The following is a 25267-nucleotide window of genomic DNA, read 5'->3' on the forward strand; positions in this document are numbered from 1 at the left end:
ATGCCATGTAAAGTGATTTTAAACACATTTTTAGTGGTTGATAAAGGTAAATGTAGAAAGAATTTATCAACGCCATGGAAGAATATGTAAATAAAAATTATGTTTAGAGTATGCTTGGTGAAAGACTTTAATCCCTAATATGATTTTAAACTCGACCACTCGTAGAATGAATCATCTAATTAAACTTTGGATTAATTGTCGTATAAAAAAACAAAAAAAAAAAACTCAGAACCCGCATAGGATTGTTCGGTCTTTTGATAAGATTGATCCAATTGATGTACAGATTCTAATACTAAATTTGAGTACCCTAACGCTGTGTTTGGATTGAGGGAAGGGAAGGGAAGGGAAGAGAAAATATGCTATTTTCTCTTCCTTTCTCCTGTTTGGATTGTTAAGTGGGGAGGGAAGAGAAGAAAAATGGAGGGAAGGGAAGGGAAAAAGTGTCACTTTTGGTTCCCTCCAAAAGTGGAGAGACGCGGAGGGAACAGAAGGGAAGGAAATTTTACATACCAAATTTGTCCTTGTCATTTACAGAATTTCCAAAGAAATGTAATATTGGCAGCCCAACTATTACTTCTTACACTCCAAGTAAACAAACACAAATCAAATTTCAGAAAGCTTAGAGACGTAGAACGAGTGAGGTGAAGAAACCCTAGAGAGGTGGAACGAAGGCGGCGTACTCAAGCAGGAGATGAGGTATTCTCTCTCTCATTCTTCTGATTTTTTTTTTTTTTTTCTGAAATTGAAAAGAAAATGAACCGTGCAAATTAATTTTCAGTAAAAGTGAGTATTTCTGATCGTATTACTGGAAATGGAACCATCCATTATGGAATTCCAAATGGTGTGGGAACAGTTGCTGGGGAACATCCATATGGGGAGCATCCTTCTAGAACATTATTTGTGCGGAACATCAATAGTAATGTTGAGGACTCCAAACTAAGTGCCCTCTTTGAGGTAATTCACTTTAGAGGCATCTCATTTCAGTTGGGCTCACTTATGGAATTTTTTGTTTATCATTCATTATCCTTGGTTGAAGTACTTTTAGTTCTACATGCATGTACAAGCATCTTCATTATAGCCTTATCCATAGTATATGGGAACAACAATTCAAATTTTGAGAACCATAGAATGGGAAGAATTTTGTTTTTGGTGTGACCAAAACATTAGGTGTGAGGCTTTCTTGTGATTCTTCTCCCCTCTTTGTTTGTCAACTGACTCCATCACCATTGATGTTATTGCATACTTCTGGCCAGCTTTGTTACTGACTGAGGCATGAGTTCACTATTTTGCTTGAATATGAAAGCTTAAACCCAATTAGAAAATTTCCAAATTACTTTGTCTAACTATATTGAGTTTTTAGAATAAAATGTAACTAGCTATTTCTTCTTCTTTTGGGAAAATTTCCACACCCTACTGTTTTTATGAGAGAAAAGATCATGCATTTAAAATAAAAATAAAACAAATTTTAAATGTATGTCTCTAGAGAACAAAAAAAAAAAAGAAGAAGCAAACGGCACCAATTGCTTATGCTTTCTAGCCCTTGTCCTCCAACTGCTGGACCTTAGACCACTATTTCTCATTCATGACACCCCCATACAAATACTAATTAAAGCAATTGAAAGAAGGAAGGTGTGGAGAATCATTGATATGTTAAGGGCTTCTGTGCTAGAAAGATAAAATTTAGGAAGTTTTTCTAGTGGCTAATGAGTGCATGTACATCAGATTGAGAATTAATTCTAATAACTGTGGCATTGTCTCTAAGATTGACATAACAAGGCTTATGGTTATTTTAATTGGGGCTTTCCAGACTAACTGTTGAGGAGATTGAGTTTTGGGCTGAAGCAGGGAAAATGGATCAAGTGGTGTCTATTTGCATCCACTTGTATCCCATTACTTCCTATCAATCCACAGGAATTCAAGATTTTGTTATAAACAGATTTGATAGGAACATCTCATTGAAATTAGATGTTTGTCCAAAGGGGGAAGGTGGTTTTTGTTTAAAGCATATTGTCTAGCTTTCCCATGTATTATATGTCTCTGTTCTTGCCTGCTACAGATTAGGGGTGCCAATAAGTCGATTTTGGTTCAAAAATAAAGTATCCAGAACTAGAACCCAATATTTATGCCAGTCAAGTAGCCAATGTCTAGTTGATGGGTGATTTTCTTAGCTTCCTATTTCTTACCCTTTATTATTTTGAAGTAGTCTCGTTTCACCACTATCTGGTGATCAAAGGTTGGGAGCTTGCTAAACTCAATACGCACGGCTCCACTTAGGTGCCCCTTATAGATATAAGGTCATCTGGGATGAATACCTAAGTGTGAAACCAACTCTATTAGAGATCATGTTTTTTGTGGGAAGTGGACTTGTGATTTTGTTTCTCTTTACTTCCATTGGGGGTCAAGTTATTTATTTCTTACTCATTATATGTTACATTTTTACTCACAAATTCTTTTTCGGCTTGCAATTGAACAAAATTTGGATGCCAACATCTCACTATAGTAAAACCACCACTCAATTTTATTCAGAACATATTTTACTCAGATGCTTTCACAATGGATGCTGTATACATTTCAGATAATTCAATTTTAACCATAAACATTATATTCCACCCCATAATGATCTTGTATAGTAAGATGATTCATCTTGCTTGTGTGAACAGAGTGAATATCAATGAACACACAACTTTCAGGTCCATGAAAAATGGTTGGTCTTACTACCATCTTATAATTTTTTTTTTCTTCTTTTTATTTGATTGATATGTGACTCATGATAATGGTCGTTTTCACATTATTTATGTAGGTGGAGAGGTTTGCATGCTTGTACACAAGCCAAGTTACCAACTTAAGCTTGTACTCGCCCGACAAATACTGCAGACCAAGCGAAGACTTCATGCCCCATGAATTCGATATACTTGCTATCTAACTTAACGGAAATGGTGATTGATTGATTGATCTTTATAGTGAAAAATGTTTTGTCATGTAATAAATGTTTGTCACATTGTTCTGCATCCATGTACCTAAACATGTCAATTGTGATTATAAATCAAGTTCTTCACTTTGATTTCAGAATTTGAATTGATTTCGCTTGGAAATTTTGAATTAATACATTTCACCTCCCAACATCTCTATCAATCTATATACATTTTGTGCAATTTCTTACAGTTGATATCATATTTTAGAGTTGTTTTGTACATGACTAGCATAACCATGTTTATAGATTATGATTTTGGCAATTGGTTTGATTGTCCTGGATAAATTATCATGCTAGGGCTTTGATAATTAACCAGTTCTATAATATAAGCATGTTTATGATTGCTAGTTTTTGGAATTTGCAGACTTGATATGTGCATTATGTCATGCTTTTAGATAATTTTTATTTTCGGTCATGTAAAGAATTAATATCATTATGAGTTTATGACTTACATGTTGAATCAAAATTAATGCCGTTCTGCCATGTTGAGCAAACTGCACCCAATGTAACTTTTTCCTTGGCATGAGGGTATTTAGTTATAGATATATGAATGAGCTAATCCATTTATCTATTTTGAAGGATCGAAGACATTGGAAGAACAAATCAGATTAAGCCCATGCGGTTATATATCCTCGAAGTAAGATAATATTCAATGATGAAGACCAAGGACAGAAACCCAAGAGAGGAAAGTGTAGTACTATGCAGCAGCCATAGATGCCTCAAGACGAACAGCAAACTTGGAGCACAGTAAAGGGAGTGGTGTCATCCCGGAGTATGAGGATATGGAGTGATACTTCTGTCAAAAGAAGGAACACTTGCTTTTATTGAGTGATTGAGTTTTCGATGCCTTTGTGTACATTTGAATTCCTTACAATTTGATTGGTTAATGATCCGGATTTGGTGATATAATTTTTTCTTAGTCATTCCATTATTCTGCTACGGTCGGATATGGAGTATTTTTTAGTGATTTATATTGATTGGATTTAGATCATTGTTTTGCTTTTTCACTTATCTTATGGAGCTCTTCTCATGCATATTGTGTTGGAGGACAAGAGAAATCGACATTTTGAGCATTCTCATGATGTGACATAGGAAACTTGGCCATGTCTCCTTTAGAGACATTGGAGAAATTGGTTTTGTCTATTTGATAATATCAAATAAAAGTTCATCTCTGAATCCAACATCAGCAACAACAGCAAAACCTGGTCCCAAAGGTCTTGTGTCGGCTTAAACAAGTCATATTTGTCCACACCACTTCTGAAGTGGCATAGGATTTTCTTGGAGCGGAATAGTATTTGACTGGCTCGAGAACTTCAACCTTACTATCACGTGTTGTGTGATAGCATATTGGTCGTGGTGGTCCGAAGCCAAGTTGTTGATTCTAGAGAGGAAGTTTATATGTGCTTTCATCGTCTCCAATAAAGTTGTTGACAATGCTTTCACGCCAAGATGCACGAAATGAGGTACAATCTTGAGGTCATTGTAGCTCATGACTCAATTAATAACGAATCCAACCATGAAAACATAGAAATGGTTTGATCATGTACAACGAAAACCAATAATAATCCCCATCAGAAAGAATGTACAAATTGAAGGCTTTAAAAGAAACAATAATGCTTGGACAAGTGTGCTATGCACCGTAAGGGTGCCATCAAGGTGAGTCAAATCAAATGGTACTTTATTAGATAAACGGTCCGGATTTTCCACATCAACCATCCATGTGAAAATAAAAATCCATCTTCACAATTTTTCTTATTTTTATGCTAATTTCCTTTGCAAATGTAAAACAATAAAGTTGATTAGATAGCTTGTGAGACACCATATCCTATCTCATTCAATTTGAAATACATCTTTATCTTTAAGTTGGGAAAAAATTTGAAGTTTTCCTCCAAAAAATCAAAAGAAGGTTTCAACTTTCTTCTTTATTGGATTGAGAGAAGGAAGGGAAGAGAAACTCTGTTTGGATATTTAAAGAAGAAAGTTGAAACCTTCTTTTGATTTTTTGGACTATGAAGGGTATAATAGTCATTTGACAAGAATAATTTCTCTTCTCTTCTCTTATGAATCCTATCCAAACAAAAGAAACTTAACTCTTTCTCTTCTCTTCTCTTTCAATCCAAACAGGGTGAAGAGAAACTAGCCTTCTCTTCCCTTCCCTTCCCTTAATGAGTTTCTCTTCCATTCCCTTTCCTTCCCTCAATCCAAACACAGCGTAAGAATGATCAAAAATCAATTATGAAAAATGCCCAAAAGTATTTGACAAGACATTGCAATTGACATTTTGGGGGCGTTTGATTCAGCTTCAAAACTCAGTGTTTTACCATGTTTTAGTGTCAAAACGCAGATTTGTGATGCCATGCGCGATTGATAACGCTTCGAAAATCCGCGTTTCGAAGTCTTGAGGACGGCTTTGAAGCGCCGTAGTGAAATGACGAAAATACCCTTGCTCATTTATAAAATTTCCAACGAGAGTCCACCATAAACCCTATCGACAATCGTTCATCTTTATCAATCTGGGTTTAACCTTCGACTTCGACAGCAGCGACGACCTACCTCATTGACGACGACGACCGTTTTTCCGATCGAATCTATTGACGATGACGACGTTGTCTTCGTTCAATCGAAACCCATCGACGACGAGGACATAAGCCTTGAACCTAAACCCATCGTCGATCGACGTCATTTATCGTTCAACCTATCCCCGATCAAGACGACGACGACAATTGACGCCATTGACGACGACGACGCGAAGTCCGATCGAACTTGAAAAATCCAAAGATTGCAACTTGCCCAGGTTTTCTTCTTTTTTTAGATTTTTTTTTTCTTGATTTTATTATGTTTTGCTTTTGAATTGTAATGTGTTTTATAGATTTTTGATTGAATGTTAGATTTTTTGTTTTTTTTTTGTTTCTGTTTTTAATGGGTTTTAGGTTCTTCTGTAAAAGATGAATTGGGTCTCCATCATTGTTTTCTTTTCTTCCTTAAAAAATTGTCGATTTTTCTAATCCTGATAATTTTTTGGATTTCTTATGCTTGTGATTTCTATTTGTTGGGAACTGGTGAGTCAAATAGTCTAATTTTTAAATCCATGTTTCTTCAATCCTTTCAATTGTATATTTCTGGGTCCCTATCCAGGTTTTGAATGCTTGCTAGTACTCACTCCATGAAAATTTTAATTTATCAGAGAGCCTTTCAGCAATGGAAGCAATTTTCTTTTTCTATCACAAAATTGGAAATGTTCTTCTTCTTCATATTATTATTATTTTTTAATTTTTATAAATATATCCTTAGAACTAATCTTACTTGCACTATATTGTTCTGTAAATTGACATAAAATTTTCCATTTTTATCTGCACTTGACATCTTCATTCCTAGATTTTAGTGTTATCTTGGAATAGTTTATTTGTCTACACGAGCTTTTGAATTAGCCTAAGAGTTTGTCTCATGAGGTGGCCGTAAGTATTCATTCCCACTTTTCATGTCGAATTCGAGATATATGTTGTGGCTGATTTGTTTTCCTCTCATTGATGTCAAATATTTAATTTGTTTTTTATAATTTTTTAAAGAATTATAAATTTTTTAAAATTAAGGTTTTGAGGTTTGCTTCTTTCATTGATTTATTGATTATTTACAGCATTTTTGCTCTACAATTTGATTGTTTTCTCTCAATAATTTTTTGTTTATGAATTTCAGAAAATTAGAGCAATCTGTCGAATTTTGGTTAGAGAATGGTTGATTTTCCATCCATCGAGATGTTGTTGTACCACCAGTGTTGGAAAATTCGTTGTTTACTATTGATGCCCTAGCCGTATAAGAGTATTTCGTGTATATTTCAGACTATTAACCATTGTTCAAGATAATTGCTTAATTTGGAATTATGGGCTTAAAATATGAACACTGGTTTGAGATCAGTGGAAAAAAAATGTGCAATTAGGAGCAAGATAAGTTCGTGTAGATTGAAGTCTATTGACCCTTTTTCAGGATGATCGCTTAATTTGGTTATCGTGGGCTTAAAATATGAACACTGGTTTGAGATTAAATGGAAATAAATGTGCAATTAGGAGTAAGATAAGTTTGTGTAGATTGAAGTCTATTAATCCCTTTTCAAGATGATAGCTTAATTTTGAATTGTGGGTTAAAAATATGAACATTGGTTTGAGATCAAATGGAAATATATGTGCAATTAGGAGGAAGGTAAGTTTGTTTAGAGTGAAGCCTATCATCCCTTGTTTGAGATGATTGCTTAAAATTTGGAACTTTGAGCTTAAAATATAATACTGGTTTGAGATTAATGGAGTAATGTGAAATTACGGGTAAGATAAATTTTTAATATAAATTTATTAAATTTATATATATTTTATGTAATTATATATTTATAAGGGTATTCTGGTAATTTTTGATGCATTCTGGGTGCATTATCAACATTGCGTATTATGTAGGTATTTTGTTTATCAGGAAAATTTCATGTCCATTTTTAAGAGGAGATGTTGTCCAAATTTCTATAGAATTATAAATTTTTTATAGAATTATAAACTTTTTAAAATTAAAATAATTATTTTTATAAATTTATTAAATTTATATATATTTAATGTGATTATATTTTTATTCTGGTAATTTTTGATGCATTCTGGGTGCATTATCAACATTGCGTATTATGTAGGTATTTTGTTGATCAGGAAAATTTCATATGTCCATTTTTAAGAGGAGATGTTGTCCAAATTTCTATAGAATTATAAATTTTTTATAGAATTATAAACTTTTTAAAATTAAAATAATTATTTTTATAAATTTATTAAATTTATATATATTTCATGTAATTATATATTTATAAGGGTATTATGGTAATTTTTTATGCATTCTGGGTGCACTATCAACCTTAAGGGTATTTTGATCATTTTACTTTAATACAGTAAATTCTAGAAGCTGTATTAAACAACAATTACTAGATTTTAATAAACAGCACAACACTTTTAGAAAGCTCTATCAAACAAGCTTTTCAGTGTTTCAGCTTCTGACAGCAGATTCTGACCATAGCTTCTTACAACAGAATTTGACAGCTGAATCAAATGGGGCCGTGTGTGTGTTCGAAAAAAAATCATACAATTTGATAGTGATTTTGAAATTGAAAGATTGTGTAGGAAAAGAATGTTCATGGAGGCCGACAGAGTGGATGGCCGAACACCAAACCAGTTGAGACCACTAGCTTGTTCTCGTAATGTCCTTAACCGAGCCCATGGTTCAGCTCGATGGTCCCAAGGTACCCACACCCGCAGAGTTAATTTTCATATTTTCTTAAGTTATTGGTTTATTTTATGTTTTTAGGCTGAATTTCACTATTGTTTAAGATGGGGTTTTAAAATCTCTTTTGTATGTGTTTTTGTTTAATGCAGGGGACACAATAGTTCTTGCTGCAGTTTATGGGCCAAAAGCAGGAACAAGAAAGAATGAAAACCCTGAAAAAGCTTCAGTAGAGGTCATTTGGAAGCCCAAAACTGGGCAGATTGGTGAGTTTCTAAGTAACAGAATCATAGTGGTTATGAGTTATAACTGCAATGAAAAAAAAAAAATCTTAGTTTATACTTCATACCCAGATGCTATGTGTCTCACAATTGCAATATTTTCTATAAAGTGCATTTTTTTTACACAGGGTTATGTCCAACATAGGTAAATGTAGCTTAGATTCTATGGTCCCTAGGGTGTAGGGTTGCAAAAAAAACTTATTCGTATACAAGATGATTATGTGTTCTGAGCTAACGATCTCGCCACTGGGGGATGTGTTAGTTCATTTCTATAACTAAGGTTAGGCTGGTTATCAAAAAAAAAAAAAAAATGTTAGGTACCAAAGAGAAAGGAATTAAAGATGCCAATAAGCAAATGAATGGAGGTGAGAATAGCTAATTATTTATAATAAGCCAACTGCCCCCTCCCTCTCCCTTCCCTCGAAATTTTTTTTTTTTTTGAGAACTTCTATTGGCACCCTAACTTTTACTTATTGCATCCCATAGAAAGAAAAAAAAATTAGGTCACGTAGGGAGAAATGCAATTCTTCTACTTTAGGAGGGAATGTTGGTCTCAATTTTTTATCCCTTTGGTGGTAAAAAATCGAAGAACATCAACATCCAAGAAACCGAAGGAGACGAGTGTCACCAATGTTAACATTAGATGTGCACCTTGCTCTTCCTCTTTCTCTGTCGTTCATAAGGAAACTTTCCTTGACTTGGCTTTTTGTTGTTTACTAGTAATATATGAATTGTGATTAGACTGAATGTAATGTCGATGATTTATTTTTATTTTATTTCTTCAGAGGCATTTTTTAACATTTTAAGTACTCATAGTCGCTAGCATAGTCACAAAGTTGTGGTTTAGGAATAAGTCGACAGGGGAAAAATTTCGTTAAATTGATAAAAATGGGAAAAAATGGAGTTAGGGCTATTTAATTGTTCCTACTAAGTGGTGTTCTCATATTATATCATCAAATCCCATATTAACCTACAATGATAAATCCCCAAACCTCATATTGATATTATCGATACATCCACCAAAAGTAACCACAAGTTCACAACAAATTCAAGATTTATATTGTTCAAAATATAAAAAAGAGTAGAATCATGAGTCAAAGTTTGGAGTCATCATTCGGTCAAAATCATCAAATTCAATGTCATCCTCATTATCTGATGCTTCAATAGTAAAATGATCACCGTCATTCTTATCTAGGTCATCTCTTCTTACTAGTGTATTACATTCATCTTTCATTTTTCCTGATTTATTGACAAAATTTGTAATTTAATTGTGAAGTTCGTGATTTAATAACAAAGTTCATAAAAGTCATGATTTTATCTCATTTTTTTTTTCTAATAAGTTGGAGAATTTGTTGACTATGGTCCTTATTTGTTATTATTTCATTTATTTGTAATCCTAATAGGTTCTTATTGTCCATTCTTATAGGCTTTTATAGTCTTGAGGTTATGTTTTAGAAGAAAATCAAAATTGGACATGCTGCTTCTTACCTTAGAAATTGATTAAGTATAATCTAGCTCAAAGTTGAATCATATAGGGGTTAACTTGGTAGATCTTCGGAAGATCAGGTGTCACATACTTGAATTTCAAATTGTTATCATAACAACCAAGACTCAATTTGGAAAACATATATGCAAAAGGCTCCTTGTCAACCTCTTAATCATAATTTTCCTTAAACAAATTGGAAATGCGTTATGGCGGTTCAACCATGTTTGGTTTAATGATTATGGTAGCTGGTTGAAGTATAACATATCAAAGGATGTCATGTTTTGCTTGTATTGCTACTTTTTATACTAGATACTGAAGAGTAAGTGGTGCTGATTCTTTTGTGTTTTAAATTCATGTTGGAGGTACTAATCATAATTTTACAGATTATTTATTTGCTGCCTCAAAATTTGAAAGGTTTGACAATTCTAACACATTTGATGTTTACAATGAATATTGTGCTTTGGCCCATAGCTCAGTTGGTTTGATGCATGGCAAAGTAACTTTGAGGTCCTGGGTTCAAGTCCTGTTTACCTATCAAAAAAAAAAAAAAATGTTCACAACGAGTTTTATCCTGGAAAAATACTATTAAGTTTTTATTTAAATTTTAGTGCATTGATTTCTCATCCTTTAGTTGCACGCACCACCGTGTTCTTCCCTTGTTTAGGCAAAGAAGAAAAGGAGTATGAGATGATATTGAGGAGAACCTTGCAAAGTATCTGCCTTTTGACTGTCAATCCAAATACCACAACATCTGTCATACTTCAGGTGAGGTGGTTTTGCTCTGTGCCCCTTTTCTTCAAAGAATATTTTATTGCATATTAATAAAATATAACTTTTAATATGTTGTCTACCAATGAATTGTCAATTATGTTCACATAATCATTATTATGGATTTATTGTGTAGTTGTTATTAACTGTTAATCTCTTTTAAGAGTATTGCACATGCCTACCATATGAATGAGTAACAAATACATGACAGTATCTAGCCTTTCTTGTTTGTGTTATTCATTCTATCCCCATTTTGTATCTGCTAATATTTGCATATAAACCTAATTATCTGTTGAAGAAAGGGCTCTTACAACATGCTATTTTTTTTTTAATTAAATAAATATATTTAATGTATTTTGTGCAGTAAAAATATGTGCAATGGCATCTGTGAAAATGGGCTGCTCTCAAACATTTATAGAGCTTCATATGGTACTGACCTTTGAAAAGCCATTCCAATATTTATATCTTATTTAATGTTAGTATCCATTTAAATTTTAAATTTGGGTATGGTCTATCTGTTAGATTTTGAGAGGACTTGTGGCATGGTGATACACCGTTATGTCTGCATTCCCAACAACATATGCAATATTCAACCATAAAATTGACTGAGTTAGTTGTATGACTTTGCACTCCTCGGAAGCAAATAGGAAACAGGGAAATGGAACTCAGTGGAAAGTTTTCAGTTAGATTATTCTATAGGTTTCTGACTCGTAATTGGATCCAACTTCTTTGAAAGAGTCCTTTGGTTCTTTTCCATTCCTTCCAAGGTGTCGTTCTTTTATTGGGAAACAAGATTGAACGTGATCCTCCTTCCAATTCTATCTGTGCTTTGACAACTTCTCATTGATTCAACTAGACAATTTTTTAGTTTGACCTAATGTGCCAAAATGCTCTAATAGAAATTCATGTTGCTACACAAAATTCTTCATCTAGCCTAATACCAAATTATCTTGACAAAATTCATTGACTCACACTAATATCAAATTTCTAAGAAAATTATTATTATTATTTTTTGCATAATTTTGATCAGTATGATAGAAACGATTGTCCAAGTTTCTCCAAAGGGCAGATTCCAGTCAGGGCTACCATAATATTTATTATTTTATAGGTGTTCAACACATCTAACATGAAAGGTATTGACAACTATGGAATTTGCTCCGAGGCTTTTTCCAATCAACATTCTGTGACATGGATGCAAAAATCAAGAAGCAATTAGGCAATTTTTTTTTGGATAGATATAGTGTTAGTAGTTTGTAAGGCGAAGTTAGGTTCCAGTGGGTTTGAACCTAGGATGTGGGAGGCACACTCCACATGTCTTACTGACTTAACTAAGTTCTCACTTCTTTTGCAATAACAAGTAAGCAATCTTGAGTTCACAATGAGTACCGGAGCACACCTGATCCCATCTGAACAGAAAATCCTTGTAGAATGTACCCTTAAATTCCTCGAATGCTTTGCATCAAAAGAAAGGAATCCTATAATGGAAATTATCAATTCGTGGACTGAATTTCCCTTCTCTTGAAAAATGTGGGAGTTCCGTTCTTTCCGGATTGCACTAGAAACCATGACAAGAATTAAGCTCAGAGATTGCCTAGATTGAAACAGAGATGAATGGATAGCAGGAAACATCAGCTCATTTTGAACAAAGATAGGAAATGGATCAAAACAAACAATCTGAAACCACACTGGGTGATAGTATGGTTGATGCTTTCCTCCCTAGCCTTACAAAGAGAGCAATAATTCATGGACTACTATTTCACTATTGTGTATGAAGCTTAGTTGGGTAGAAATTCCAATTGGTATCCAAGTGAATTGTAATTCCATTGGTATCCAAACTAAATTGGAATTCCTTGAAACTCTGCTAATTCTGAGTATAACCAAATGCAGAAAATTTTAATATCAAGAATTTGAATTTTTAGAATTCGAAGTTTGAAATTCAATTTCATGCCAGGTTCCCAAACTGATCCTCAGTGTGCTTAATGCAGACAAGCATCTAGGCATTCCAGGGTACAATTATTTCATGTTTGTGCTAGAATTACTTAAAGATAGTTGTTGGTATTTAGTCTTTTACTAAACCCCATTTTCATGTTCATTTTTATTAGAAGAGAGCCTCATTATATCTGAAGATAGGTTTTCGATGCTCAGCATAGAATTTAATGTTTTTTTTTTTTTTTCTTGCATTCCTATATTCACTCTTAACAAATGCTGAGGTCTTCTGTATTTTTGGCAGGTTGTCAATGATGATGGTGCTGTATCCTTCTTGGCCATGCTTTGTTCTGTTTAATTCGGCAAGTGTTTTTGGGAGAACCAAAGCATATATATTTTTTTAGAGAGATTTACCCTGCAAACCTAACTGTTGTATTTTTATTACAAAAACTCCCTTAGAGTTCTGAAAACTCCAAGGGATCCTTACTTTATGAAGTTTGTTACCCACCAAACCATGTCATAAACTTCAAATTGATGCGGTTAATTTGTTACTTAACATACCTTGGAGTGGATCCTAACTGCATCAATTTGTAGCATCCAAAAACATGATCTGATGCCACAGAGGGTTATAAAGGACAAAATTCTAATAACTTCGAAAAAAAAAGAATTAATTTTCACCATTTAATTTTAGTTTTAAATTTGGCAGTTCGGTAGCCATCAATTTTCAACACCTTCGATCAAGCTCAAAAAGGATATTTGTTTGAATTTTTTTCTTTTGAATCCGAGTTCCTCCATGAAATCTAGAAGGCTGTGGTGTTGGATTGCAAATTTGATAATCCATGTGGGCCCAACGACCCTTAACAAGTTAGTCATGCTAGCCTGGTTCATAAAGTAAGGTTTGTTCAGTAGCAAACTTGATAAAGTAAGGGAGTTTTTGTGATAAAATTGCAACAGATAGGTCTGCCTGGTAAGTGGTAAATCTCTCTATTTTTTATTGCATCCCAGTGGACTTGTATTTGCTTACTATAAAACATAAGGGCATATACTCCAATATCCTCAATTTGGAATAGATTCATTCTGAAAGATAAGGGATGTGTTCATTGTTTTATTAAGGATGATGAAGACTTTTCCTTGACAAAAACCTTGTCTAGCTTCTACCGTGTTCCATAAATGCAGCCTGTGCTGCCCTTGTAGATGCTGGGATTCCTTTAAAACATCTTGCTGGTAAGAATGTACGATGGTGTTTTTCCGTTGGTCTTGTTAGGACTGGCAATGGATCTGATCAGACCTGAAATCCTATCCGTTCTGATCCAATAAGCTTTTGATCTGATACCTTATCGGATTGGATCTGGATCAACCATGTCCCGATCTGTTAATATGTTCAAAAGTATATAATGTTATATATTTGTTGAAATATATAAAGTTTACTTAGATTATACATATAAAATCAGGTTTGGCCGGATCATGGATCAGGATCCGATCTGATTGTTCATGGATCGGATCTGGATCTTAATATTGAGATTGGATAAAAACCTGATCTGATAAGGTTCCAATCTGATACTTATTGGATCGATACCAAATCAACCCAATCCATCGACGGCCCTAGGTCTCATAACTCTGCATACTTACCAAATGTTTCTTGCTGGTCCTATGCAGTTTCTATTTGTTGTGGTCTCTTGGAAAATGGATCTGTAATTCTGGATCCCACCAAGATAGAAGAGCAGGTTAGTTATTTTCCACATGTAGCCACTTGTGACTTTCACATTCCTCTTTTGATTGCATCCTGAGGTTTTACTTTCAGTCCCAGCTGACCTACCCGGAATATATGCGGATGGCAACTGGTTTTGTTACTCTTCCTGTTATTAGTTTTACCTTCTCCGTATGTCACACGTGGATATGCAGTTGCATATGCCATTTCTAGAAAAAAAATTGCATGTACCATTATGGCATAGACAATTAGATCACTATACCATCGCATACTGCAATTTTCGATCACATACTCGCCCAATGGTCAAAATTATGATCTTTGGGCGAATTTTTTTTTTTCCCTAAATAAATATCCCCATTATCATCTTCCCATTCCTACAACATTCTAAGCTATTTCTGTTCTCATTTTAACTCAAGTTCTACTCTCATTTTAGCTCTTCTACTCCTTAAATCATTTGTATCAAGGGCAAGAAGCTAGAACCAAGATTCAAGATTCTAAATGGAAAGATTAAAGGGTTTTTGCAACATTCAAGAAGCAAGATTTCAATATATATTTTTGTTTTTTCATTTTATTGAGTTTATGCATTCTTGGAGCGACTCTAACGCACTCTCCATCCCCTCTCAACTGCTATTTTGGAGAGTTAAATCCAAAATATGTGTCTCTAATGCATTATCCATCTCCCTCCATTTTGGAGAGGGATTTTTAATTTTGGAAAGTGAGTTTGGACTCTCCATCCCCCCCCCCCCTCAAATGCTATTTTGGAAAGTCATTTTGGATTTTATGTGTCTCCAATGCATTATCCATCTCTGTCTCTATTTTGGGTTGAATTAAATATGTATTCAAATATTAGTGGATAACCATTTTGGATAGTATGGTTAGAGTGCATACCCCTTAAAAATCCCAAATGGCTATCCATTATGAATAGTCATTTTGGACATTTCCCTTGGAGTTGCTCTTACAAAATTGTTGAACATGTAAATATAATAAATAATAATGGAAAGGAAAATAAAAAAGATACAAAAAAATATTTTATAAAACTATTGTAATATTTGTATATATATATATTTTTCCAATTTCTTCTTTTTTTCTTATTGTTTATGATAAATAAATACAAAAAAGAAAGAGACTTTGGGTGATGTGTGACATCATATGCTATTGTACGATCACATATCGCCTCTTATGTTATTTGACATCATTGGTCAATCAGGACTTCCAATTGGTGGACTCCCATATAGGAATTCATATACCTGAAAATCACATCCTTTGAATATCAGGTCCATCCAATAAATGGGCTATTTTGGAACCAAATAACTGACATTCCAGATAAGGATTTAATGGCTATGATCATTCAACACTGCAATTTATGGTTTTGCTCATCCCATATATAGGGCCCTGATCATTGTTTCTTCTATCACACTTGGTGCCCCATCATAACTACCTCAGCACACATAAAACTTCTATTATCATTTCCTTCCTTTTCTTGCTCTTGATTGCTCCATTTCGTTCCATCTTAACAACTATTGTGGGTTTTGGACCCACTTCATTTTGGATTAGTATAATTTCCTTTGTAGACGTCCATTCTTCTTGAACTGGAGTTACCAAACCACAATTATTATGTCACCATTGATGGGTTTGTGGTGGTTTACTTAGTTCTGCTAAACACATTTAATAAATAATTATTTTGTAAATAAATCACCGTATGCCATGCCAAAAAAGGTCACTACTTCCTGTCAGACCACCGTACTTAATATTTTCAGAGCAGTGTGGGATAAGATGCCACTACTTGTTTTGGTTTCCAGAAATATTTCAATGCGTACTCTTCACTTTAATTAGTTAGGGGAATGATTGAAAAAAATGGTTATTAAGTTGTCATAATGGTAACACCCTTTCCCGTTGTGGTACTTGTTATATTGCATGATCACACATTTCATTATTATTTATGTCAACCATTATTTTTTGATGTAATGGCCGTATAATAGTTTCCCAAACTATATTTATTAAAAAAATTGAATTTAATGATTTAAAAAGAAATAATGATATTAAATTTAAAATACCAATATTATTTCCCTTTTGTTTTTGGGTAAGCTGGACTTGAACCAATGCCTCAAAGTTGTTTTGCAATGTGTCAAATCAACTGAGCTATGGGTCTAAGCCCAATATTATTTCCTTTTAATAAAGGCTTATAATGGTGTTATAATTGTTTTACATTAAATTTAAATGTTAGTTCATTCTGTATAACGAACTCTTCTTTTAAACACACCTTTTAATATTATGCCACATTATTAGTGGGTCCCATCGTTGTATCTGTCATGACATTATTGCTATCCCATCATTATGCCTTTACAGCTGATCCTTGTAAAACTTGCTTGAGGGATCCACTTGAGTCCACATTTCCTAAAATATTTGGTGCTCTGTATTTCTAACCAGGCTTGCCTAGATTGTCATTCAGGATTTCACTCAATTTGCATTTAAAGTCATCTATAGATACAAGCCAGCACATTGTATCATGTACACACCATACCTCTTGATAACAGAGTTTGCCTTTTTTTAATGGTTGTCTCTTGAAATTTACAATGGGTTTTTGGATGCTTGTTCTATGAAATGGCAGAATATTCAGGCCTTCACCTATTTGGTCTTCCCCAACTCTGTTCTTTCAGTCCTTCCTGAAGAATCACGACCTGAGGATGGTGGACCAGTGGAACATGGGATCATCACATCTGTTACTCATGGTGTAATGTCAGGTATTATGAACCCCACCTCTTGTTCTCTCTTTTTCTTTTTCTTTTTCAACTACAATTTGTTAAAGTTTCTTCTCCTACTTCTAAAGCCTAAATGTTTGGCAAAAATTATGGGACTACATCTCATTTCAGGCTACAATGAGAAATTGTGCTGTATTTATTGAAAGAGGAAATCTAGGTGTACTTAGTTAATCACGTTAGACCATCAACACTCTTCACATAAATGTAACTAGTGTAATAGGGAATTGGGACCTACCATTCAGTATGCCCCACTTCAGGTATCCCCCATGTTATAGTCAATCCAATTTGATGTTCGCTATTCCATTAGAAAATATTAAAAAAAGGCTCCGGAAAAAAAAAGTTTGTTTCATTGTGAAATACTGTTTACACAGCTAGCCTTTTATGGATTTGACGATGAATATCCTTGTGATGTTTCATCATTTTGCCTCACTTCTGTTTATTTCTTAAATTTAAGTGCATATAAGAGATGACATTTTGGTCATAAACATGCAGGCTTTTGTAATTTTGTCATCATCATTGTTAAGCTAGGTGTAGGTTGACTAGGATTTGTCTTGGGATAAAGAATGCGATCTCAATTTTGCAAGGACAAGACCCTCATAGCTCAGTAAGGCTGATGTGGGAATTATAACAGTGGAACACTATTTCTACATAATTTTTGAAACCAAATTTTGTACTTTTTTCTCCACTACCAAACAGACAAGCAATTTATTATGTTATGTCCCATTTCCTCACACCTGATTAGTTCCTGCTATCATGGACATAATGTCTCTCATAGGGCTCATTCATAGCCACCCCAAATGTTTGGGATGAGGCTTTGTTGTTGTTGTTGTGTAAGGCTCATCCATGCAGCACTCTTACTCCTCTAGTACCCCCCCATGTATCACAAAGAAATGATATTCCCTTGCAAATGAAGACACTATCTACAGAACGAGAAAAGTGCATGGGATTTGTGATTTCTTTTCTGTTTGGGCATAGGATCTTATCCGGTCCCACTAAACTTATTGATAATGATGGAAAGATAATTGTTTTTCATCATCGTCAGAGATCCTATTGATGTCTGATATATAATGGGGCTATCGTAGGGGACATTTTTTTCCTTCCTTGATGGTTGATTCCCTTTTAGTTATCAAAAGACTTAATTTGAAATGGAATACTGTAAAAAAAAAATTTTGGTAGGCAAGCAGGGTAGGTAGTGGTTTAGTGGGTGAAGACCAGGGCTGCAACCTGGGCGGGCTGGCCTGAACTCAACCCGATTGATGGGAAAGCCTGGGCCGAGTTATGTAGAAGATGAGTTGAGCCTGAGTTAGGATATCTCAACCCGACCTCAATTCGGTTGAGGGTTTGGGCAACCCCCAAACCCTATGCTATATACTAATATATACATATGTTTATATTAGTCATAGATTTTTAATTCCATCTTATTGGTATGACTTGTGGACAATTGGATATTATTAATTTAGACTTTGGTTTAGTAAGATTTGGCTAAATATTTTTTCAATAATGAATTTGAAGGTTGTGTGCAATTTTATTTACTAGTGATTTTGGTTATGATGTTTTATTTCTTTTTTAAAATATAAAATTTATTTGCTAATGAAGATGAAATTATGGTTATTCAATGAGCCCAACCCAACCTAACCACCCAAAACTCGATCAACCCGAGCTCAACTTGACCAAGCCACCCAAAACTCGATCTGACCCGAGCTCCACCCGACCAATTAGAAGATCAAGCTTGGGTTGAGCTGAGCTCAGTTTGAGGGTTTTGCTACTTGGGTTGAGCCTGGGTTTACCCTCCAACCGGCCCAAGCCACCCAGGTTGAAGCCCTAGTGCAGACGGGCTTTGTATCCTTGTAAATATACTAGAAATTAGTCATTTTGCAGATTTGTATAATATAAATTTGATTTTTATTTTATTTTATTTTAATCTTGTTTTTCAGTGGATAACTACCTGTACTGCCTAGAACGAGGGCGCTCTGCAAGTTTAAAGATGTCGGATTTTCTCAGGAGAAGCTTTCTATCACAACTTCCAAATGACTCAATCTAAGGTTGTGTAAGTTATACATGCTCATTATTTCTGTTTTTAGAATTTGTTTTTATTTTAAAAGAGAGATTTTTCTCCTTTATTACTTAGATAATAGGAGAGGTGGCATTAGATGCATCTTAGCCGTTCGCTTTATTATGCTTATGAGATAGCATAGTTGTTGTAGGCATACCTCTAAATTCATGCTTACTCAACAAACAGAAAACATACACAGTCAATAACTGACTGATAATTCCTCAAAGGTTAAAAGAAGCTCTTGACTATATTTCTTTTATGCCGAGCAGTTCATGGCATACTATGCTTAAGCACTTTACATCATATGCAGAAGAGTTCGATAATGGAAGATTTGCAATTTCCATGGTTCAACTTCGTTGCAAATTTGGCCTGGGCCACCTATGATCATCTTCTAGGACTGGTGTACTCAAGCTGCTCCTTGTGGTGACTGATGCCAACATTCTGCATTGAGTATGACCCTCACGTATAACTCTCATTGGCCCCTAAATTGTGGAGTTCATTTCGAGAGTTGCTACTGATTCCCAATGCTAATGTTGAGATGAGAATTGATTGCGGAAAATTAAAGTTTTAGGTGTATGATTGTGCCTTTTCCATAGAATTCATTTTCCTTCCTAAAGCAATTTTCCACCTTGGGTGAGCACATGTTTTCTCACCTAACCAACCCCCAATTCTCCTAATGTTGTTTAGATACTGTCAACACAAGGGCACACGCTAAAATGCAATAAATACACCTTGGGAATAAGCATCTGAGGGTATTTTTGGCAAAGAACACTTTTTTTTGGTAAGGCATTTTCGGTACAAAATCCAATTTTCAAAGTGTATTTTTTTTTGTGTGCACCTTAACGTGTGCCCTTAGGGCACATGTTAATGAGACCCGTTGCAAGGGAGAGTATTAATGGCATGGGAAAGTGAATTCCATCATTTGATTTACCTTGCACCTAGGAAAATGTCAAAAAGAGTTGATTTTTAGTTTTGAGGGAATCAAATGATGGAAGTCACTTTCCCATGCCATCAGTTGTCGCTTGCAACACAGCAACAAAGTCAATATTTGGGAATAATCTAAGAGGAATTGGTTAAAAGAAATAATAAAAATATATAGTATTACCTATGGATAGTGAAAAAATGTACATTTCATTTCATATATTAAACATGGTTCTAATCAAAATTACAAAAATCATATTTAATATATTATAAAACTGTATTTTTCAAAGCTTTGCTAAAAGAATGGGGATTACTTTTTCAAAAAAAGAAAATTCAGAATTTTGTGCAAATATGATTTCTTTGAGATCAGACCCTGAAATGAATGGATAACAGGTGGAGTTGGTTCCTAATCAAACCAAACCAAACCAATTCCTATCTAGATCACCAAAGAATTGCACAGTTGGTGTGGCAATGGCTACATGTGTAAAAAAAGAGAGCATATCATATACAATGGTTCTAGTTTCTCTTAACTATTACTCAACCCTATAGTTATTTTTATATAATGAAATAGATGAGATCTAAGTTCATTAACCATTTTATAGGTTAGGAGGTTTGGAGACCATTGGTTTTGAACCATCGAATCATTCATTTTCTTTACAACCAAATCACTTCAAAAGTTATCATGGATAACAAAAGTTAGTGTGGCAATATTTGCTCTCTTATAATAATATTGTTCCATTTTTGTACACATGTATCTGAATTAAACCTAACTGGAACTAATTGGCTCAACACCAATGGATCATGGTTCTTAGTAGTGTTTTAACAATCAGGCGTGGGGCACCCTAATTTTTCTTAGTACACACCAATTCATATGGCAAACCAACAAAATCCATTACCATAAGAGAGGAAAAAAACTGGTTTAAATGAGCATTGCTGCTTGGAAAAGGCTTATTATGGTTCCTGAAGTCCTTCAAGAACAGAACAAAGGGATGTGAAGATAGAAATATAGGTTTGGGGTCATGAATTGCATCTTTGTAGTATTCTTTTCTTGATTGTAGTTGAAGAGGAAGAATGAGGTGTCTGTGAAAATAAAAACTTAATAACAATTCATCCAACCAAAAAACTGGCCCGTGTGGATACAAGAGCTAGAAGTATTTAGAACATAAGTACTCCTAGAAGTACATTTTGAAATATTGTTTGAAGTAGCTGGATACGTGTTGTACGTTTGGATGCAAGATCTAAAAGGTACTGTTAGAAGTATTTCTCACAGAATTTTGTGTTTGGAAACTATTCTGGATTCTATTAAAATGATAAAAATACCCTTATATGTAATAATTATTGTTTTTAACATTATAACTCAGCAACTTATACTCTAAAAAAGTAACAATTACTGTTTTTATTCAATAAAAACATTATAACATCATTTTAAATTCAAAATATATTTATTCTTTAAAAAAAAAAAAAAAAAAATTCAACAAAACCTCCCTTAAATGTTGGACAAATGAAAAATAAAACATGGATAAAAACATGACAACTATCATATAATAAAATATGTATCATCATATATAAAACTATATAAAGAAAAATCTGCATTCATAACTAATCATTGCCTAGTGTATGTCATAGTCAACTATATTCTAGTAAAAATAATATGTTTTACAATATATACAATTACTTAATAAAAAAACATAACAACTATCAAAGACAACAAAATTAATATTACCATCGACTGTAATATATTTGTAGCCTATTGACATATATAAGACTCAATCCCATCCTCAAAGATTTGTTTTTGTCTTTTTCTTCACATACTTATTATTGTCATGATCAAACTTCTTGGCTTCATCAAACTATATGAAACCATTTTTATGATATTGTAAATGGAAAAAATCATTATTCAATCTTCCACCTTGGGTGTGAACAAAATTTTATATTGAACATTATAAAATTGATTCGGTAGGTACTTACCGAATAGAACTTTCACATGTGAATGACTTCGACTCAATTATAATTGTTAGGTTAAAAAAAAAAAGATCAAAACTTAAAATTATCATTGAACTTTTCTAGATGCAAAGAAGAAAAAGAAATGAGAAAGAAGATGGATTTCATTCGTTACCTTTAACTTGATTAAATTAGTATTTTAAGTTAAAGTATATTTATTAGGTGTGTCTAAATGATTATTTTAAAGTTAGAGTAGTGATAATCTGACTATCCCACGTGGCAAACTCAATTGACTATCTGACGTGACAAGTTCAGGATCATGCGCTTCTTGAGATACACGGTTCCTTTGAGATATATTATTTTATGGGGAAGTGTATCCATGTATCCCGATGAGTGTAGATCTATGGTCTCAAACTTGTCATGTTAGGATAGTTGATTGAATTTGTCAGGTGGGTAGTCAGATTATCACAATTTTTAAACTTAATGTGGGTATGGCAAGTGAGTGGGTACAATGCACCATTTTGGTGTGTGTGGCACCCATTGAAGTGTCCATGGTTGCAAAGGATCTCCACAATTTACTTCAGTGAACTCAGAGTTGTTTTATTCCCAATAAAAATATTTTTTGTGGCTAAAAGGCATTGCATGTGTAGGTGTTGGATAGCATTAAAGGAAATGGCCATTCAAATCCTCCCATCTCTTTCTCTCCATCTTACACCAACAAACAAAAGATTTTTCTTTTGGGCTTTTTAGGGCCTGTTTGGATACCAGGAGCAGAACTATTCTTCCAAAGAACAGGAGCTGAAGTACTCTATGGAGGAGCTGGAAAAGTAATTATGTGCAGAAATGGCGTTTAGCAATCAACTGACAGAAGTACTGGCAGAAGTACTTTTGTGCTGGAAGTTTGTTTGGGAACCATACTGACTTCTCATGACTTCTAGAAAAAAGACTAGAATACCCTTATATTATACCAGTTATTGTTTTTTATCTTTTAGTGTCATAATATGCCTTCAAACTATATTGTTTTTGACATTTTAACTATAAATATTAATATAATATAATATAATAAATATTAATATAATATAATAAATATTAATATAATATAATATAATATAATATAATATTTTAAATATTAAATATTAATATAATATGTTTAAATCCATTATACTTAAAATTTTAAAAAAAATTTGACTGACTGTTTTTGACATAATATGACATAATATTAAAAAAAAAAATTGACAGACTGTCTTTTAGTGTCATAAGATGCCTTCAAACTATACTGTTTTTTACATTTTAACTATAAATATTAATATAATATAATATAATAAATATTAATATAATATAATATAATATTTTAAATATTAAATATTAATATAATGTGTTTAAATCCATTATACTCAAAATTTTAAAAAAAAATTGACAAACTGTCTTTTAGTGTCATAATATGCTTTCAAACTATATTGTTTTTGACATTTAACTATAAATATTAATATAATATAATATAATAAATATTAATATAATATAATATAATAAATATTAATATAATATAATATAATATTTTAAATATTAAATATTAATATAATGTGTTTAACTATAAATATTAATATAATATAATATAATATAATATTTTAAATATTAAATATTAATATAATGTGTTTAAATCCATTATACTCAAAATTAAAAAAAAAAAAATTAATATTAATAAATGTTTCTTTTGTTTGATTTAAGGGCAAATGAATTAGAAATATTTTCATAGAAAATTAATAAAGTTAGGGGTATTTTGGTAAAACGAACCGTTAGATTTTGACTCCCCGCAAGAAGAGTTTTGAGAAATAGGTTTTCTTGACTTCTTCATAAAGAGTAATTTCTTGCTCTTGCGCGGAGTAACTCTTCGAAAGAGTACTTCATACAAACGCATCCAAACGACTTCTAACTCCCCGCAAGAGTCAGAAGTAGCCAAGGAATCATATCCAAACGCCTACTTAGCTTCCAATTATTGATTAGATTATTAAACCCCTTGAATTGAGAACTTGAGCTTGGTGTTGTAAGTAAAATACTATGAAACCTCCTCAAGTGTTGGTGGTGAAATCGAGTACTGGTTTCGTTTCGACGAAAGAATAGAGATGGAGTGGGTATGGAAGAAGATTTAGTGATGAGTTTTGTATTAGTCCAGGGTTCAGGTTTCAACAAGTCTTCATGAAAAAGATTGTCTCCTCACTCACCCATTCTACTATTCCTTATGTTGTAAATATGGCTTCACATACTGGTTCTGGTTCATCATCATCGTCATCATCTGGAGGAAAGTTGCTAGCCATGGAAGATGTTATTGGAGGGAAAGAGAACATCACAATTGAGAGTTCTGTCGAGGGTTCCAAACGAGAGACCCCTCTCTCTCTCTCTCTGTTTCTATTTTATGATTTGGGTATAATTAAAAAAAACGATGATGGCGTTGTTGCTCTTGAGGGTAATACTGGAACCACACCAAAAAAATTGACGGAAAAATTGCTCTCCTCAAAAACAAAGTTGTGAAGTACCAATTTCGATACTTCTCATAAAAGCAATATTTTTACTCTTTTAAAAGGTTGCTCTTCCTTGGATATCCCAACCATGGTTTTTAAACTTGTCCGAGACCGAGACGTATTGTCCGAGTTAACTCGGTATCAGAGCCTAATGAGACCAACTCACAATGTGTCATGAGACGACCGCGTATCGTGAGATAAGCGAGCTGTCTCGGACGATATTTTCAAAAAACTCGGGCGATACGAACAGGATAAACGAGACAACGCAGATTTTGTTTTAACTCACGAGATAAACGAGTTGTATCGGACGAGATTTTCAAAATCTCATCCGAGTTAACCGAGACAATCGAGTTTTACCTCAATCTTCAATTATTTCACCCCCAAATTGATTTTTCTTCATTATTTCTTCATCTTCTCCACCAAGTGAAAAATCGAGTTTGTTTTAATTTTATATTTTTTTTTATATTTTATATTTTTTTGAAGCGCTTCATGCCATGCCTTCAAATATTTAAAAAACATTCTTACAAGCAACATCAATGTGCAAACATTTATGGATTGCATGTTTTGTTTCTAGAATGTAAACATGTAATATATTCCATAGGGCCAGAAATGCCATTTAAAGAAGCATGATAAACAACACTGCAGCTATAATTGTTCATCCATCAACACAATAAACACTTTTTTTAGAAGAAAACATGG

The 25267-nt window shown here is 33.4% G+C and overlaps 1 protein-coding gene and 1 long non-coding RNA gene across 9 annotated transcripts; both read left to right on the forward strand.

Moving 5' to 3' along the window:
- Nucleotides 1-428: 428 nt before the first annotated feature.
- LOC147388734 (uncharacterized) lies at nt 429-3974 on the forward strand. Its single transcript, XR_015171032.1, has 5 exons — nt 429-696; nt 779-954; nt 2661-2704; nt 2801-2936; nt 3551-3974. It is a non-coding gene; the product is annotated as an uncharacterized LOC147388734 (long non-coding RNA).
- Nucleotides 3975-5356: 1382 nt separating this feature from the next.
- Nucleotides 5357-20247, forward strand: LOC147388735 (Ribosomal protein S5 domain 2-like superfamily protein). 8 transcript variants are annotated; one of them, XR_015170826.1, is made up of 11 exons: nt 5364-5765; nt 8110-8228; nt 8362-8475; nt 10641-10741; nt 12975-12995; nt 13822-13894; nt 14327-14394; nt 16987-17119; nt 19072-19179; nt 19342-19417; nt 19501-20247. XR_015170826.1 is itself a non-coding variant. In XM_086419187.1 (10 exons), exons 2-9 carry the CDS (start codon nt 8117-8119, stop codon nt 19176-19178), a joined length of 729 nt encoding a protein of 242 aa, XP_086275313.1. In that variant the 5' UTR covers nt 5364-5765; nt 8110-8116; the 3' UTR covers nt 19179; nt 19460-20245. The 8 variants fall into 8 exon arrangements, 7 of the variants coding, with proteins under 7 accessions (XP_086275317.1, XP_086275312.1, XP_086275313.1 ...); XM_086419187.1 differs by lacking the exon at nt 19342-19417 and having other exon boundaries at nt 19460-20245; XM_086419189.1 differs by lacking the exon at nt 19501-20247 and having other exon boundaries at nt 19342-19449.
- The last annotated feature ends 5020 nt before the right edge of the window (nt 20248-25267 follow it).

The sequence above is a fragment of the Akebia trifoliata genome, chromosome 12 (assembly GCF_017979445.1).
Source record: "Akebia trifoliata isolate Shusen 1 chromosome 12, ASM1797944v1, whole genome shotgun sequence".
Taxonomy (NCBI): domain Eukaryota; kingdom Viridiplantae; phylum Streptophyta; class Magnoliopsida; order Ranunculales; family Lardizabalaceae; genus Akebia; species Akebia trifoliata.

Excerpts from the sequence above, each read along its gene's own strand:
- LOC147388735 (XM_086419191.1), top strand. The coding sequence starts at position 8,117 with ATGTTCATGGAGGCCGACAGAGTGGATGGCCGAACACCAAACCAGTTG. Across the intron at positions 8,229-8,361 it reads TTCAGCTCGATGGTCCCAAG|GGGACACAATAGTTCTTGCT; the intron begins GTACCCACACCC and ends TGTTTAATGCAG. Across the intron at positions 14,395-16,986 it reads CCACCAAGATAGAAGAGCAG|AATATTCAGGCCTTCACCTA; the intron begins GTTAGTTATTTT and ends ATGAAATGGCAG.